At 39.2% G+C, this 18,765-nt stretch overlaps 1 protein-coding gene across 1 annotated transcript in view; it reads right to left on the bottom strand.

Moving 5' to 3' along the window:
• Positions 1-9,764: 9,764 nt before the first annotated feature.
• LOC106656744 (cytoplasmic protein NCK1) overlaps positions 9,765-18,765 on the bottom strand; it is a 54,377-nt gene continuing 45,376 nt past the window's right edge. The window contains exon 4 of the mRNA XM_014377874.2: positions 9,765-10,223. Coding sequence (XP_014233360.1) covers positions 9,999-10,223 — 225 coding nt within the window. The 3' untranslated portion in view covers positions 9,765-9,998. The remainder of the gene's footprint in view (positions 10,224-18,765) is intronic.

Raw genomic sequence — 18,765 nt, 5'->3', positions numbered from 1 at the left:
CTTGATGATCTCTCTATTTGGCTTGTGCCTCTTCATCGATATTTTCGGCTCCTTCTTGTTCCTCACGGAAACTTAGACTGTTCGCAATTCTCGGCTGTCGGCCGAACACTGAAAAAACGAACACTGTTCTGTGCACTGAAACAGACTTAGTAAACAAGCCAACGCAGCGCTTTAGTAGCTACTACCAAATCTTTCAGTAGAGCGCACTGAACAAGGTTTCAGTAAGCGTCTGCTAGTCAAAGATTCGGTAGACATTACTGAGCCGGACCAGTAAGCGCTACTGCATAGTCGAGTACTGATCCGCTTTGGTAGCCACTACTGAGCAGTTCAGTGCTCAGAACAGTGTTCGTTTTTTCAGTGAAGTTCAGGAAAGCTGGACTGGCACCCGTCAAATCTTGGACCGCGGTATTATACGCAAACGTAATTTCGGCAACATTTTCGTCCCAGTTCGAGTGTTTATCTTCAAGATACGACACTATCATAGTTTTCACCGTACGATTGACCCTTTCGACGCTATTACTTTGTGGGTGATACGCGGGTACAAAGAGTTGCTTCACCCCGTTCTTCTCTAAGAATTGGGGCATGACCTCATTTTTAAATTCGGTCCCAATATCTGTGAGTAGTATCTCTGGTGCCCCGAATCTCATGAATATACGGTCGTAAAGTTTTTGCGTAATTGTCGGTCCGTTGGCCTTTTGATGGCGATGCATTCGATATACCTCGTGAACATGTCTATGAAAATCAACAAATATTTATTTCCTCTTCGACTGCGTGGGAACGGGCCTGTAATATCGGTTGCGACCATCTCCCACGGTCGGGTAATTCGGCGTTGGCCCATAAGACCTCCTGGGACGAGCTGCTCAACTTTACACTGCTGACAAATAAAACATTCCTTTACGTAATTTTCGACGTCTTTTTGCATGCTCGGCCAATATTATAGGGCAGCCACCCGCAAGTAAGTTTTTCGCTGGCCAAGATGCCCTGCCGTAAGTTCTTCATGTGCTTCAAATAAGGCCTCAGCCCTTTTCTCTCGTGGCAGGACAAGTTTCCACGTCGCTTTTTCGTCGATCAATGTAAGCGAGCGGCTTACCCTCGAAAAGTGCGTTATTTAGCGAGATACCCCTAACTCACTAGCGACCGTGCAAATGTGGTACCAAAATATTTGTTACAACATTCTACATGAGATAAAATTATTATTTTTTCGATTCGAGTGGGGGAACATATAAATAAACGAGGAAAACGACGAAATTTAGAAAACTCAAAATTAATAAAATTTTGACTTCAACTCGCAATATCTCAGCTCGGTTTCAATATTTTGCACTGAAACTTTTACTGAATATTCTAAAAGTTATCTTGCAAAAAATGGCGTGACACCGGTTTCTTAATATTAATTACAAACAAAATGGCGAATTTTTGAAAAAAAAACCAGCAAGTATCGAATTTTTTTTTCGAATTAAAAAGTTGTTTTATAAATTTTTGAATTTGATATTTTAAACTATACTACATTAAAGACCAATATCCAAAAAAGTTTTGTAAATTTTTTCAGATTTTTTAGAGCATCCAGTAAAAAGTTATAACAACATTTATGCGACGTTCGAGCGCCCGCGCGGGGCCGCGATTCGGTACGCCAGCGTAAATGTCACGCGCCGCGCGCGTCTACTCGTACGAAAATACCGATGGACTTTAGAATCTACTTTATTTGAACAAAAAACTAGTCACGAATTAAAAAACAACATTTATTATGGTTTTGCAACCTATTTTCTTCTCTCGATCTTATTCAATTTAATACTTAATAAAAATAAATAAGCCCGTTGCGGATAAAGAAAAGGGTTTTATAAATAAAATTTTGATTCAATACAACTTATTTCATTTATTATTATTATTATTCAAAAAACATATTATCATCCATTTCAAGAACATTAGTATCAACAATATAAGGTACAAAAGGATTTGACATTTTTTCGATATTGCGGCACGAATCACTGCATGTGCATATATTGCAACATCCCAAGTTTGACTCCAAACATGGACATACATTGGTGCTGCAAGCATTTTTTCTTTTACAAGAGCAAAAGTATTTCTGCAAAAATTCCATCGCAGTCGACCCTTCGAAAAAATTTGGTTGCAAGTGATTATTTTGCAGAATCCACCCGTACTTAGTGAAATCGAATGATTCAATATTTGGCAAATTTGCCTGATTCCATTCATTGATTTGCCATATTGATCGCAAAATTTGCTGTCTCAATTCTGATTTTGATGAAGGTAATTTTTCTACAGAAGTATTTTTTTCTGTAGCTGAATAAAATCTTAATGAATTAACGCAATACCTATCTGCTTTTGATTTACTGGAAGAGTCGTACGCTGACGCTAGGAAGTAGCTAATAGATCTTTCAGCTTTTTCAAACGGTATATGCGTTATATTCGCAAAGTCTTTTAAAACCTCTTCATTCATTTTACGCAGAGCTGAGTAAGCCTTTCTTTTCCCAATCATGAAAAAACTGGATGTGGTATCACATCCACTCAGAGCGTGAAGGGTAAGGATAGAACTGGTAATACTCGACTCAAGTTCTTTTCCCAGAGCATGTATAGGTTGCCACACGGCCTTCTACTCGACTGCCAAGTATTACCCGAGACCGTGTGCAGGGTACGCCAACACTACCTAATTTTTGCTTCGACACTGCACTACGACTCTACTCGCTCTTACTCTCGAACTCGGGTCCCTCCGCCGCGCTCGGGTGAAGCGCGCTGGGCGTCGCCGAGGAGACGAGGTGCACGAGACCAACTGGGTGGTCTGTGCTTCGCCACTCAGCTAACCACGCCAGCTGCACGCTGCAAGGACAAAGTCCAGCGCGTGCGCTAGCCTACCACTACGTCGCCACTCAGCTAATTTACCAAGCACACCGGGTAGAATGGTGCAGCTCTCGCAAGCGCACCAGGTCGACCCTTGATCACTCAACACTCAATCCGAACTCAATCGCGCGAGTAATCTCAAGCGCACCACACACACAATATACTATACCAAACCCTTACACTTGCTTATAACTTCGTCGCTGCGGTGTGAGATGTTATCTCTTGAGCTGCTAGGACTCGAATGTCGATCAGCGCGCTCGATCTCAGTGCTCTCTCGCCGCTCGTGATCGCTCGCCGCTGCTCGCGCCGCCGAGCTCGCAAACCGACGCTCCTGACTCACTTCGACGTGATCGGAGCTCAACCACTGCGCACAAGCCAGCGCGCCTCGCGGCGCAGCTCGGCTCGCTCGCTCTCTCTCGCACTCACAGCATGCATTGCCAGCGCGCCCAAGTCGCAGCTGGCTCATGCATACACACACATACCAGCAAAACTCGCGCGCTCCAAGCCGCAGCGAGTTCGCACACACGCACACGCACACACACACGTCTCCTTCTGGCGCGCTAAGAGCTGCAGCCAACATCGATGAGGCTACGACGCGTCCACCGCGTCGCAAGGTATATACCTCCTGTGATGAACTAATTTTGTTTCCTCACCAGTATAAAACCATATTTTACGATTAGATTTAAAATTGCACAAATGTGCTAACAAAAGTAAAAATACATCTGTATCAGGAGATTCAATGACGATATCTTGATCGTTTAATCTTAAGTCATCAAGTTGTTTTGCTTGATATATGAGACGTGTATCTGCATCTATATGATTACAATAATCGATTTCAGAGCTGATAGTTTCATTAATTAATATTTCAAAAGTGGCTTCACGTGGAGGTAATCCTCCAGCAACAAAAACTCTTTTATTTTGAAACTCTTCTGTCAACCACCTTGCCACAAATTTTCTTTCAAATAATCACATAAAAATTGCATCAAACGACATATATTTTCATCACTTGGCAGAATTTTTTTCAAATCCTTTAACGGGCGTTCTCCTTTTATATCAATATTTTTTTCAGCTCCACGACCGTACCCTCGAGCTCTTTCGTCTTGTTTGGGATTCGGTTGATCGTCGTCGTATCGATCAAAAACAATGTGGATTTTTTTTTGTCCAACTTTTGTTACTTCTAATAAACATTTTGTGATTTCTGGTGTCCCGAAATGACCACTGCTAATATTAATTATAACATCAGTTGAAGCATTATCAGAAAAAGGATTGCTCATTTGAGAAATAATATGCTCGATCAATTTATTAACATCTTCTTCGTCTCTGTTCAATGACGATGATCCTTCTCCTTCGTGAATGTATAAATCACAATCATACGATTTTTCACTACGTATTGACATAGCTGAAGGAAATGGTCCTAATCTGTTTCTTGTCACTGACCAACGCAGCAAAGCTGAGTCTTTATGTGTCAGGCCAATAATACCACTGCTACCTTTTGAATCTCTTACCACAGATCTTTCGACCGCTATATCGCCCCACATACCTCTAAATTCGTAAGGTGTAAAGCGTATTGCAAATTCGCCCTTTTTAAATTCATTTTGTACTTCCAGTGGTAGAGATAAGAACATTTCAAGTAAGTACAACGATCCCCAACGGGAATAATTCGGCTTATCACAAGCAAAAAAATAAGGGACCATAGCGACTGTCATCAAGAGATGCTTTTCCCAATCACATTCTCTCTCAGCTCTAACGTACCGCAATAGTATTTGGACCGTTACTAAGAAGTCATCCCAAAATTTGAAAGTTGCATCTTCTTGATTACTTTCTCTGAATTCGTTAAAAAACGGTAATAAAAAATGATCAGTTTTTTCACTAAGATTATGAAACGATGATTCAGCGGATGGATTTTCGTTATAATTTTTCACAAAATTAATATATTTGGCTAGATCAATGACTGTCTGCGTCTTATTCAATGACATCCATTCGAAAAATGCCCCTAATTCCAATTGCATGAGAGCTTCATAACACAGCGTTAAACCTCGAATCGCTCTATGGAATTGTTTTCCTTCTAACATGTGTTCTACAGTATTTCTTGCATATACTCCAGATTCTGATAACATGTCTTGTGATCCACTATCTCCCTAAATTTTATTTATGCAAGAAATATATGTACATAGAAGATGAAAACCTCCTAGACGAATTATACAAGACTGTAATTCATTTCCTGCACTGATTTTAACTGCTTGAGCAATTGCATAAAATTGTTGGTCGAAAGTATGTATGTGATAATCTTGGCCACATTCTTTAGCCAATTCTTTACCTTTTATTAAAGTTGTATACACTGTACTTGGGTCGCTTGGTTTAGCATCTATAGCAGGCAAATATTGGACAGTCGTATAATTATTATCAATTTTAGTGGCGCATCTCGTATTGAATGCAGTCTAATTAGGTATAGTTTGATGACTTGAAGAAATGTCTGGTCTTGCATTAAATGTAGTATTTCAAGAAAGAGTGCGTAATAAAACCCATGTTACATCCGAACAAAAAATTGGATTTTGCGCGGAAACTTTTAATTTCGACTGTAAGAATGACAAGGCATTTTCAAATTTAGTTGGCACTGGTCTCTGAGTTGGTTGTGTAAAAGTTGTCGTTTGAAATAGTTCATTGTTGTTCACAAAAGTTTTACCCGAAGATTTTTTTTCAATTTTATCAAAATCGATTTCACGATGCAATGATTGGTTTTGGAAAATTACTCGCCCCATGATATGATAAGAATTTTTTCCATCTATTGTTTCGGTATTCACATCGATATTATCATCGCCTTCTTGTATCATTAGACCACCATGAATTCTTGAAATTATTCCTGAAAATACATATACTTTAGAACTCTTCTCAATTTCACTTTCAGCGATTGCGGTTAATATACGTCGAAGTTCATACGTAATACGCCAATAATCGAATTTAAATTTTCATATAACATAAATCTGAATAGATGGAACCCTTCCTCTACATGCTAAGGGCCACGATAGTCCCCACGTCATCGAGCTCGAGAGCAAAGACTCTCCTGGCGTCGAGCGCCACGATCGTCCTCATATCATCGAACTCGAGAGCAAAGACTCTCCTGGCGTCGATCGACAAGATCGTCCTCGCGTTGTCGGGAGACGAAGTACAAAATGATTCACGCTGGAGGGAGGCATGAGAAGTAATTGATTATGTTTAGTTTTTAACGTATTTGGGATTTAACAATTTATTTGTATTATTCATGATGGTGAATACATAAACATAGTAAATTAAAAAGTATACACTTCTAACAAATGACATGAAATTGATAAATCTTAATCTCGTCTTTGATTAATTATCATCCCTGCCTCTTCGTGTTTTCAAAAATTGCTGGAAGTGTCCTCCTTCTTCCTCAAGAAATAATGTTAGTCTGCGTTTTATTGTTGCAGTACCTTTCCGTATCGATTCGCGTGGGTATTGTCTACACTCTTCTTCAATAAATTCAATGAGTTATGTAACATCGGTTGGCAGCTAGTATAAAAATTGTTAGTTTTATAATTTCATTCAGTTAATCTCAATCATTCTTTCTTTGGTCACAAACACACACACAGATGTCGTTCGCGTTCGCGTTGCTTACTCTCTCTTGTTACTGTAATCTCCATTCGCTCTACGCTCGTCGTCACGACTGTATGTGCCCGGCATTTTTCAATAAAGACTGTTAGTGTTTAAGATTGGTGTGTTTTTTATTTTACCCATTCTACAGGTTATGGGCCCAGTTACATGCGAAACATAACCGAATGTGTAAAATTTGCCAATCAAGTGAACCAAGTGTAATTTAAAAGTGTGAAACACGAAGGCGTCGAAAAGTGAGGTTAACACCGTACGCGCAACATTGACCAGGACTCAAGATGTCCGAAAGTCAATCTACAACGCACACTCCGCGCTTCCAACTGCTTACACGCGAAAATTACGATACTTGGAGGATTCAAGTAGAAGCATTGCTCATCAAAAACGATAGCTGGGACTACGTCTCGGGCGACACACCGGCACCAGAAATAGTGACAGGAAATGGAGCGGCCGCGAGCGAAACAGCATACAAGGCCTGGCTAACAAAGGATCGGAAAGCCAAATCCGACCTTATTCTTTCCATCTCTCCATCTGAATTGAAGAAGATACAAAATTGTGCCTCATCGCGCGACGTGTGGAAAAAACTCGAGTCCACCTACGCATCCAAGACGCCAGCTCGAAAAGCCGCTTTATATAAGCAGCTCACCCAACACAAGATGGCCGAAAGCGATAGCATGGTCGAGCACCTCAAGAGCTTCTTCGACGATTCTGATAAATTAAAGTTGACTGGAGCCAACCTTGACGACGATCTATTAGCAATCATGCTGCTGCAAAGCCTACCAAATAGTTTCGAAAATTTCAGATGCGCGATTGAGTCACGTGATAAGCTACCCGAGCTCGAGATTCTTAAAATCAAGATACTCAAAGAGTATAGATCTCGCCACAGAGAATACGAAGATCATCATAACTCGGCCATGTTTTCACATACGCGACCCAACCCCAATCGCTCATCAAGCAGCTCTTCCACGAAATCCTCGCAAGGTAACTCTGCAACGCATTAACAAAAGCCAACCTACAAATGCGGCTACTGCAAAAAGAAAGGACACAAAGAGGCTGATTGCTTCAAAAAGAAGAAACAAGAGTCAAAAGGCGATAGCTCCAACCTTTGCTTCTTTACCGGCGCAGCAGTGAACACGAGATGGTGCTTGGATAACGGCAGCACCTCACACGTATGCAGCGACAAGGACCGTTTTCAGAACACATCTCGAACTACGGGCCGCCTGCAACTTGCCAGTGACGCCACAGCAGACATCTGCGCCAAGGGCGACGTAAGCATCAAAACGAGTGAGAGCTGTCAAACCATAACCCTAAAGGACACACTATACGTGCCTGATCTCCGCACAAATTTAGTCTCGGTTGCTAAAACCGTAGATGCTGGTTTTAAAGTTACCTTCGACAAAGATTGTGCCGTAGTTCTCGACCACGATGGCGAAATCCAAGCTCAGGCCGATCGAATAGGCGATCTATACTTTTTCAATGACGCAGAAGTGTCACACGGCATCGCGGCATTTTCAAAAACCAAAGTATCGATGAACGAGTGGCACGCACGTCTCGGTCATTTGAACTCCAAGGATTTAAAAACGATGTTCGCGAAGAAACACGCCGAAGGCGTTGACGACGTCCAAGTCGTCCACTCCGACGTATGCAGCCCGATGAGGACCTCGAAAGGAGGCGCTTGATGGTTCGTCACTTTCATCGACGAGCACACGCGCTTCTGTGCCGTCTACTTCATGAGAGAAAAATCCCAAGTTACCGATAAATTCATCGAGTTTAAAAACTTTGTTGAGAATCAAACCGGGCACACCATCAAGGAGCTTCAGTCCGACAGTGGCAAAGAGTACAACAACAACAGGCAAAACAAGCTGCTAAAAGATGCTGGCATAAAACGCCGCTTTACCGATCCACATACGCCGCAGCAAAATGGGCTTGCCGAGCAAAAGAACCGCACCCTCGTGGAAACTGCTCGTTGCCTGCTCTTACAATCCGGCTTACCTGCAAGCTTTTGGGCTGAGGCCATTCACACGGCTAACTACATACGCAACAGATGTTACTCCCAAACTGTCGGCTGTACTCCATTTGAAAAATGGACGGGACGCAAACCTAGTATCTCACATATGAGATCATTCGGAGAGAAAGTTCACGTCTTAAATAAGAGCCCGACTAAAGGAAAATTTGATCGTCGTGGACTCGAGGGAATCTTTCTTGGATATTCAGATGATTCCAAAGCTTTTCGAGTATGGCTAACCGAAACGAAGAAAATTGTCACTTCAAGAGACGTAAAATTTTCAGGCACATCTGGAAATCCCTCTCCGTCATCTGATATATCGACAGGAGGAGAAAATCAGATCACTGCTACCAAGGAGAACACCGTTGATCTGCTCACTGAAGTAAAAGTTGCCACTCCTGAAGTAAACGAGACAGCCAACGAAGATCCCGACGACGCCGCTCAGGACGTCGACATTCATGAAGTGCCAGATTCGAGCCTGAACGAGGAGCCTGACTTCTATGGATTCCCCTCGAGTAACGGAGACACAAACGAATTCGAAAAATTCGATTTTACGTTACCAAGTTCAAGCCAGAGCGACGAAGTCTCACCCAACGACCGCATCACATATCGTCGCAGAAAGGACGAAGATACTGCCAAGAGCGCCATGAGTGCTCGCAAGGTGGACTTTGGAGAGGCACTGCGAGGGACAGACAAGGCCGCCTGGTTTAGAGCCATTCAAGAGGAAATGAAATGCCTCATAGATAACGATACCTGGACCGTTGTGAAGAAACCTAGCAACGCAAGACTCATAGGTTGTAGGACAGTTCTACGCAACAAGCTAAATCCAGACGGCTCACTTTGCCGCCGCACGGCTCGCCTAGTCGCCCAGGGATTCTCTCAAATTCCTGGTGTTGATTTTCTCGAAACCTTTGCGCCTGTAGCCCGATTGGACTCGCTTCACATCCTCTCGGCCATCGCAGCAAAACATGATTTAAAGCTTTTCCAATCAGACGTCGTCACTGCCTATCTCCACGGTGAGCTTGATACCGAGCTTTCCATGCAACCTCCAAAGATGCTCGCCGAGATCCTGGAGTCAATAGCAACTTCAAGGTGCAGATTTGTATGAATTTGCAAAATTTACAAGGATTTTCTTGTCGATTACTTATGCTGTATAGCTCGCTGCGCGCGACTATCTACAAAAAAATTGCATTCATGTGACCCATTTTTAGTAAGTTGATAAGTTTGAATTATCAGGTAAAATGATTTCGTGCAAGTTTGACGTATAAAGATCGTATCATTTTTGATTGTTTGGAAAATGCAAAAATTTATTTCTAAATCACGCAATAAAGTGAAAATAAGTATGAAATACATCTAGTTATAAATGCAAAAGAATTATTTTCTAAGTTTTTTATATGCTAAAGGATTAACATAAGATGATATAATTTGTTTCATTAGATCATAAATTAATTGTTTCTTTGTAAGTCGCTTTTTGGAATTCTTCATATATAATGTCTGTAACTTATTTTCGATTAATATTTCAACAGCCATTGCTATTTGATTTTACAATTTTCGGTAAAGGTCGCACTAAATAGAGTTTTTCGCCTTGTTTGTTGGTGTAAATAGGAGCTCGTTGATAATGATCGACAAGTTGATCAAGAGTATGGAACTTCCTCTGGCCAATACAGTAAAGGGCACCTTCCACGTGAACCCTAAAATGCTTATTACGACCTGGAGCTTTCAGAGAAACGGAATAGTCTCCCATCTGAAACAAATATTATCAATTTATCAGAAATAAACTTTTTCTTTCTATGCATTTATAATTGTTTTAGTTTATTATAAAACTCGAAACCTATTTTTATACACGATCGGGTAAATAAAACATTAAAATTCAATAGTATTTTCACATTTATAACTGTACTCTTTCTTTATTGATGGTAAAATATTTAGGTAAATTAATTGTACATAGCTAAGGAATTTTCTTTGTTCATTCGTTTTATTTCAGTTATATAGCAATGAAACTTTTAAAAAATTATAAGTGTATCTAAACGAGTTAATTTGCATATTTTCTTATCCTTACGTAAAAACGATTTTTTTTTATTAATTATTCTAAAAAAATTTATGAAATGCTCCGTGGAAACTTGATGGAGTTAATTGTCATTCGTCCTATCTGAAAAACATTTGATGATTACAGATGATCATCTCTAAAATCTTCTTTGCAACGTACTGCATTCGTAGTGATCGATAGTTTGATTCGTAGTGTGTTGTGTTCGTTGTAATCTTTCAGGCACAACAGGAAAGAATGTGACTAGTGTTTATCGCACCAGTGTTATCGAGCTAGGACGTGCTGTTCTCGGGACCTTTAGACATGACATAAATCTTAAATTCCGCCTGCCGCATATGAGGGTTTACCTCGTCACTAAAAAATCGATGGTAATGGCGTTTACCATAAGTACCATAGGCCAAAGGTGTATAAGCAACATCGAGATAGAAGAATTTATACAAAAAATGCATACAACAAAAACGTCTTAAAATTATTCAAAGAATCCAAAAAAAAAAACATTTTCAGAATTTTTTGAGGGAATTTTTGAATTTCGAATGTGAGGTTCCTGGCTAGCTCGCGATCATATCGACAGTCCCTACGAAGAGTAACACGTTTCTGTGTTAATTTAAATGGAAACGTGTTACTCTTCGTGGGGACCGTCGATATGGACTTTTAAAAGGGTCGTAGCTACCGGTTCTTTCATTTTTTGGTTCAAGAAAACTAAAAAAAGTTCAAGAGAGAACAAAGGTAGGATTGACGATAAATATCCTTGTGCGCTGGTGTACGTCATTGTGTTCCCTAGACTAAGACTGGAAAAAAACTTCTGAGTCATTTTTTTTTGTTGAATTCTCTTACTGGAGTTTAATTCAACTTTTCAAGATTTTTGATTCTCATAAACTTTAATTTTTTAGATTTTTTCAAGATATTATTTTTCATAATTCTTTTTAAATTTTTCAAGATTTTTCTTCTTTCATATTTTGATGTTTTTAAATAATTAAATTTAAAAAAATTTTACTTCTAATGGTTGTCTATAGACAGCAAATTTTTTTCAGATTTTCTTTTTCCAATTTCTTAGTTTGTCTTTTTAATTAAATTTTAGAATAATCATTAATGAAATTTTTCATACATACTTTTCGGTTGGTTACAAAATTCTGCAGTAAGTGTCACGGCCACATTAGTAGGCTCGACATACACTATCTTACTTTGCAAATAAATTTGATTTAATTCAATATTTACAAGTCAATTTTTATATATACTTTTCAAATTAATGAAAATTACGGTGGTGATTGACGAGGTTGCATCAACGACAATATACGTCTACGAAAGATATGAAAATTTGAAATTCCGAAAATTCTCATCTTGCATTGAGTCTTGATTTTAATACCAACTAGCTGGACTTTTTCCATTATTTTTATGAATTCTATGAATTTCATAATTCATCCTTTCCATTGGCATACTTAAAAAAATTAACACACAATGATGTGTTTTTTTACACTATAACCCTATAAATCAACACCTAAGGATACTAGGTTCCTTTATGCCTAGCTTGATATAGACTTGATTAGTGTTAAATAATCATTTTTTTAATAATGTAATAAGTTAAAAAATCAACACACAAGGCTAAAATTTGTTTAAACAAGAATATGTACCTAAAAATAGATCACCACGCTAATGCGGCATAATATTCCGTTCATGTATTTATTATCGATGTAACTTTCAATCTTTTTAAGGGCATAACATAGACATAAGAAGTATAGACAGCGGGCGAGCATGCAACGAAGTGAGGCTTGTTTAGAGAGAGAAAGAAGATCTAAGGTGATCGTCTGTCTCTTTCTAAGGGGCGGAGTAAAACTCGCGCTTGCGCGGTAAGCGACACCCGTGAACGCGCATGCAAACCAAAGCCTAGGGTCACAACTTATATACAACTAACATACGCTCTATTCTGCAACGTGCGCGTGGCTGTGTGGTCAACGCGCTCTCTTTATGTTCTCGAGATCGAGGGTTCGAGACCGATGAAACGAAAAATTTTTTTATTTTTTCACGTCAATATGGGCATTTTTTTCGAGGTGTGATTTTGAAAAAATTTTTTTCTTCAAATATATTAGTTTATTTTTGTTTATTTTTACACGTTTTTTTATTAGAATTTATGAATAAAAATAAAAACAGTAACATTTCCATCAGGAAGCCTTTTGGCAATACTATTCCACTTAATAGAATTTAAACAAAAGCTCTACCTGAAAATGAATAAGAAATAAAATTAATGGATTTATCTTAATTAGTTATAGATAATAAAAAAGAATATGGAAGTATTATTTACTTTTGCGTATAAATTTATATGTTAAACGTTGAGAATTAACTGACGTCATATATATTCGAACTGCAAGAACTACTGGTTACTGAACACAATGATGCGCTGCAGTTTCGTTCTTACGCGAGACTTAAACTCTGATATTTTGGCAGCTTCGTGGTGGAGTCGAATCAAGTAATACTGCTTAAGTACCATCCGAATCAATTGATTTCTATGATCAAATAACGGCGCTTGATCGAATACATGTTCATTTTTTGTGAATAATGCATTCACAGGAAGCATTTTGATCGCCGTTATTATCATTTTATCAACGATTCGAGGTTGTACGAGCGAGTTTTGAGCTTTTAAAATTTTTTCGGCCGTTTGACATATAAAAATAACATCTTGCGAGGCTGATGTCAATGCTCCATAAGTTTTTCGCACTTGCAGTGATGAAAGCGGATGTTCTTTTGCGTTCGCAGTTAGATCATCAATACATGCCGAACACTTGATTTTGTTTTTAATAGATTTGACGACAGCTCCGCTAACATAAGCAATAACTTCATCAATGTACATACTCAATGGAAGCATATCGCACAAGATCGATGCATCGGCGAAGTCTTCACTGCTCTCCTCATTCTCATTCACGACATCCTAGAAGAAATAAATTCTAAGTGTGAAAATAGTTCGAATTGATAACTATTTTAAAACATATGAGCCATTTCACGTCAAGTCTTCAATGACTTGCCCACGCAATGACTTGCCCACGCGGCATTGAAGACTTGACGTGAAATGGCTCATATACGTACACAATTTTGGTCGTCCTTATCTGTCTTGTTCATGAGCATGATGGTATCGTCCTTTGGCGTGCAGTTTGCAGTGAGCGGTACTTTAATGCTTACGTGCGAAATTAATTTACGGTAAGCACTTTTAAACTGCATAGCCGTGGGGTTGTTGTTAAAGCCACCTGTCTTGCGAATACAAGCAAAAAACATCTCCAGGTGATCTTGCGAGAGCTTGTAAGTGAGCAGAAAATCAAGGTGGCCTTCCGCAAACATTTCTTCCGCCATTTGCAGAGCATTTTTCATTGAAATAATCAATCCTAAAAACCCTGTTCGCTTTTTAGTTTTTAGGATTGATCGGCCATCGATCTGAAGATTTTCGAAGTACCTTGTGTATATCTGCACTTTCATTTTCATTTCTTTAATATTTTGTGTAGAAATCGATGATTTGCTTGGACATTTATTAAATTGATTGCGAGAATTTAATAAATCGAAGCAATCATCGATTATTCTACAAAATCTCGCGGTGGCACTGGCGTTTTCGAATTGGTCGAGTTCCAAATCAAATTCGCACGTTTCCAACGCTGCTGCTACACTTCTGCTCAAGACTTGTGCTGCCAGGCATACTTTCATTTTTTCATTGAAAGGCTCGACATGCCGACGCTTGATCTTCGTAGCCAGATGCAATCCTTCCTTGTCCTGCAGATCTACTAGCTTCCGAATGTAGTCCCATGATATGATCTTCCCTTCACCGTCAATGATGTCTCGTGAAAGAAGAGCATTACGGACAAGTTTGAGCATGTGGCAAGCATCGAGCGAAACGTAAATGCGCCTTTCGAGAATCGAACTATGAAAATACGAAATAGACGTATTACCGTAGATCGATGCTCCAAGCTTTTCGACCATATTGATATTAGATGAGGCGCCATCGAAAGTAATGTTTCGCACGTCTATCTCGTGTACGCAGCACTCATCTAATATCTCCAAGATTAATGAGCTCTTCTGATCGCCGCTCAAAGAGTTTATCAAGTAGTATGCGACTGGGATCTTGAAGTACCCATTGATACATACTAGCATAAAAACAAGAGCATTGGAAGCTTGCTCTTCATTATCTTGGCAATCAGTTGGTCGGCCAAAATCTACGAAGCCCTCAAATTTCTCCTTCGATTTATTCCAACTGACGTGTCTTCGAATCGACATCTCATCGAGGCATAAATTGAAATACAATTTTTTACCATTGACGAGAGCATTTTTCGAGAAATCTTCGACAGTTTGGAATGATTCGCGAGAAATTCCGGGTTCGTAGTTAACCGTCTGCAACCATGTACGAAGCATAGACGGATGTGGCAGTAATTTGCTGAAAGAGGAGCGCACGTATTCGTATCCTTTTGGAGAATAAAAGTGCAACGTCAATGCAAAATTTTTCAGCGCTTCCGGATACGAAGTATACTTTTTACCCTTCAGGACAGATTCAATCAACGATCGTACACCCGGCTCTAGCGACTTCTGGAAATTACATAAATATTACGGAAGTTATTATTAATTATCTAGCACAGAACCAAGTATCGAAGAATTTTTTAACAACGTTGATTGAATTTTCTTCTGCCTCGGTTAAAAAGTGTTTCTCTTTCAGCTCTCCAAGTAGATCTTTAGCGTTGTCGAGTCGTTTTTTCCATCGATTTATTTTTTGATTCGTTGCACGGTTTTCTTTGCGAGCGTTCAAAATAAATTCGCGAAAATGTTGCCATTTCGATTCTGAACGGAAATCTGCAGCGGTAAACCATTCAGTACGGTGATTTACGACGAGCTTGACGCGAATGGCATTTTCTGCCTTCTCAGGAGTCGCGTTACTGCAAAGGTAAATGTTATTGTTGAAAATTTTTATAAATAATTTTCTAGGGATTATTTTAAAAATATGATTATACCTGTACGAGACATAGTCAAGTCCGTCTTGAACATCAAAAAAGGATGTAGACTCAATATCCTCGCTGTAATTTTTTTCATGTTACTCATAAGGACTTAAATTATCATTTATCAATAGAGATTATTATTGTTTTCATATACCTATCAAACTCGTCGCATTCGTGCAATTCGCTGGACGTAGAAAGGGAAGGTAGACTTTTGAAACGATCATCATTAATTTCATCTACCTCCATATGCGATGAAGAAGCCTCATTACAACTATCACTCGAGAAAGGGCCATCATTTAAATTTGGCATCATACACGGTCCATCGACAGATATTTGTGAAAATTGCAAATTTTGCAAAGGTGCAGCGACGGATATTGGCGAAAATTGCAAATTTCGCGGAAGTGCAGCGACGGGTTTTTGCAAAATTTTCAACTTTCGCGAAGGTGCAGCGACAGGTTTTTGCAAAAATTGCAAATTTAGCGAAGGTACAGCACCGGTACGGATGTTTCTCCGTATAACGCCTTGTGTCAACACGTCACAAAAATCTTCAGCTTTGAAATGATCGCTGCATACATATGAATATTTCGATACACGACGTCCCAATGCCGCAAACCATTGATTCTTCACTGACTCATTTGTTGGGAGACTATCAAAATAAAAGAACGAAAAGACATACATAAAAAAAAAATCCTCCAATCAATGGCTTCGAAAATTAAATTAATCAATATAAATCGTGTAGTTAACTAATTTATATCAAGATTTAAAACTAAAAACATATCGTGCAAGCAATGTATGTTGCATGCGTAAATTTATGCAAATACGCGTTATGAAGTATACTACGTGTAAAACGATTCGGTCCCCAGTCTAAAACGTAAAAAGAGCGAATAAGGGGCCCTGTCTATGCTAGCCTGTATACTATTGTTGTTATTTCCACGTATGTTATACACACAGGCGGCCTTCGCTACGCTGTATTTACGTTTTCTGCTAGGAACCGAATCGTTTTATAGGCGTGCAGATTATCGTGATTGTGAGTCAATTTAACCGGACTACTCATTATATATTGATGTCAGTTAACTCCAATCATTGTCTTAATCTTACATATGGAATGACCTATTTGGATCACAATTTTCTTGCGGTACACGGCACAATAAGCAGGACCGACCCATCGTTGCTTGTTTTTTATTTCAATTGAACGTGATCAATTAAAACAATTACGGGTACACGCACAAATGTTCGAAACTAAGTTTTGAGATTATAACACAAAGAATAGCACTAAAATATTTAGTTTTACTTTACAAAATAGCGCAGTCAATAATAGATTTGCAAAATCGTATTAGCATTAATCTATCGATATCGTCTGCGATATCCTTCACGGAGGGGCGAAAAAACAAAAGACGTCGCCGCATGCGGAATTGCATATGTGCCGCGCGATCAGGCTTACACATATATCATAATTCAAATAAAACTACAACTATTTTTTAAGATTAGATTAAAGTTTTATAAATATTATCCACTTTTAATAATAATAAATACATTTGTAGTCAAATATCAATCTCATTGTGCACAATTTTTACATGTACATTATAAAGTAATCAGTTCTATTTTTTGAATTTATTTATTTTGGGTGTAAAATTTGCATAATAAAAAATAAAAATATTTTCATACATCATATTCATAGTACAGGATATTTTCCAGAGTTGAAAAAAAATTTAAAAAAAAATATTTCTTGGGACATCATCAATAGACTTCAATCGGTCTCGAACCCTCGATCTCGAGAACATAAAGAGAGCGCGTTGACCACACAGCCACGCGCACATTGCAGAATTAAGTGTATGTTAGTTGTATATAAGGTGTGACCCTAGGCTTTGGTTTGCATGCGCGTTCACGGGTGTCGCTTACCGCGCAAGCGCGAGTTTTACTCCGCCCCTTAGAAAGAGACAGACGATCACCTTAGATCTTCTTTCTCTCTCTAAACAAGCCTCACTTCGTTGCATGCTCGCCCGCTGTCTATACTTCTTATGTCTATGGGGCATAAGCTAAAAGATCAGTACATACAATATGTCACTATCTGCCAGTATATTACTAAATGCTCGTTTCGCTGCCAAAGCCGAACTTGCTGAAGAGACAAAGGCCTGTTTTTCTTTCAAAGACGGAAAGCCATAACCTTACCGGTCTTATTCAAGGTTCTCATCAAGAACTCATTTAATTCAGCATCGTAGAATAACCTCCTTGACACACTAGGAATGCACACTCCCGAGTATCTGCTGAGTATAATCACTAACTATTTCCAAAAAAGAATACTAGCGTTTACCACCAACAATGGCCCAGAGTTATGTAATGTCACAGCAGAAATTCTACAGGGTTCGGGTTCAATCTTAGTTGGCTTTGTGGACGACATTGTCATGGTCTCCATGGCCAAGGAGACGTTAGAGGCTGAAAGTCTGCTCAACAATGCCATTGCACAGGTACAGGCTCAGTGAGCTCAGTTTTACAACAGCTGATCGCAAGACCGAGGTTCTGTTGATTACCGGCAATAAAAAAATCGTCACCATCAGAGTAGGTGACTACAGCATCACCTCATTTTTCTAAATCCATTACCTCGGACTACAAATCAACGCCAGGTTGAAGTTCAGTGAATATTTTAAAGTTGTTAGAGAGAAGGCATTGAGGTAGTAGGAGCTTTTTCCAGAATCATGTCTGTGGAAGGTGGAGGTTAAAACTATAAATCAATTTGCGGATTTGGGTGCAGTAAGAAATTCAAAACATTTTAGAAGTGTCTATTTTATAAGAAAATGCTCGTGATTAACTATCTCTCCAAGAACAAGAAAGGTATAAAATGGGACCAGAAATCTCTGTTTTGTATTACCTGTTATCGCGATTTGAGCTAGACGATTTTCTCGGCGTGACCTATGCCGAGACGTTACTCGCAAAGTCAGCTGTTAATTCAAAACAAACGGAGACGATTGTTAATACACAATTACAAACGGTGAACACTCAACAGAGTTCCAATAATAGCATTATTACTTAGTAGTATGAAATTTAGTTGGCTTTTTATTAACTGCATGCACAAGAGTTCACAGACACAAGCCGCCGCGAGTCCAACCAGCTAAAGCCACTAGGAATTTCACTATTCTATCGCGAAAAATTCAAAGTCCACACATTCCACATTAATCGCAATAAAAACAAGAGCAAACACACTTGTTTGTTACTCCCGAGAAGTTAGGAATACGTGTGTAAAGGTGGTGGACAATTTCGATATTAAAGGGGGGGGGGGGGGGGGGGGG

The sequence above is a fragment of the Trichogramma pretiosum genome, unplaced genomic scaffold (assembly GCF_000599845.2).
Source record: "Trichogramma pretiosum strain Unisexual culture from Peru unplaced genomic scaffold, Tpre_2.0 scaffold95, whole genome shotgun sequence".
Lineage (NCBI taxonomy): Eukaryota > Metazoa > Arthropoda > Insecta > Hymenoptera > Trichogrammatidae > Trichogramma > Trichogramma pretiosum.
The sequence above is the reverse complement of the archived record's forward strand: the minus strand, read 5'-3'. Positions and strand labels throughout refer to the sequence as shown.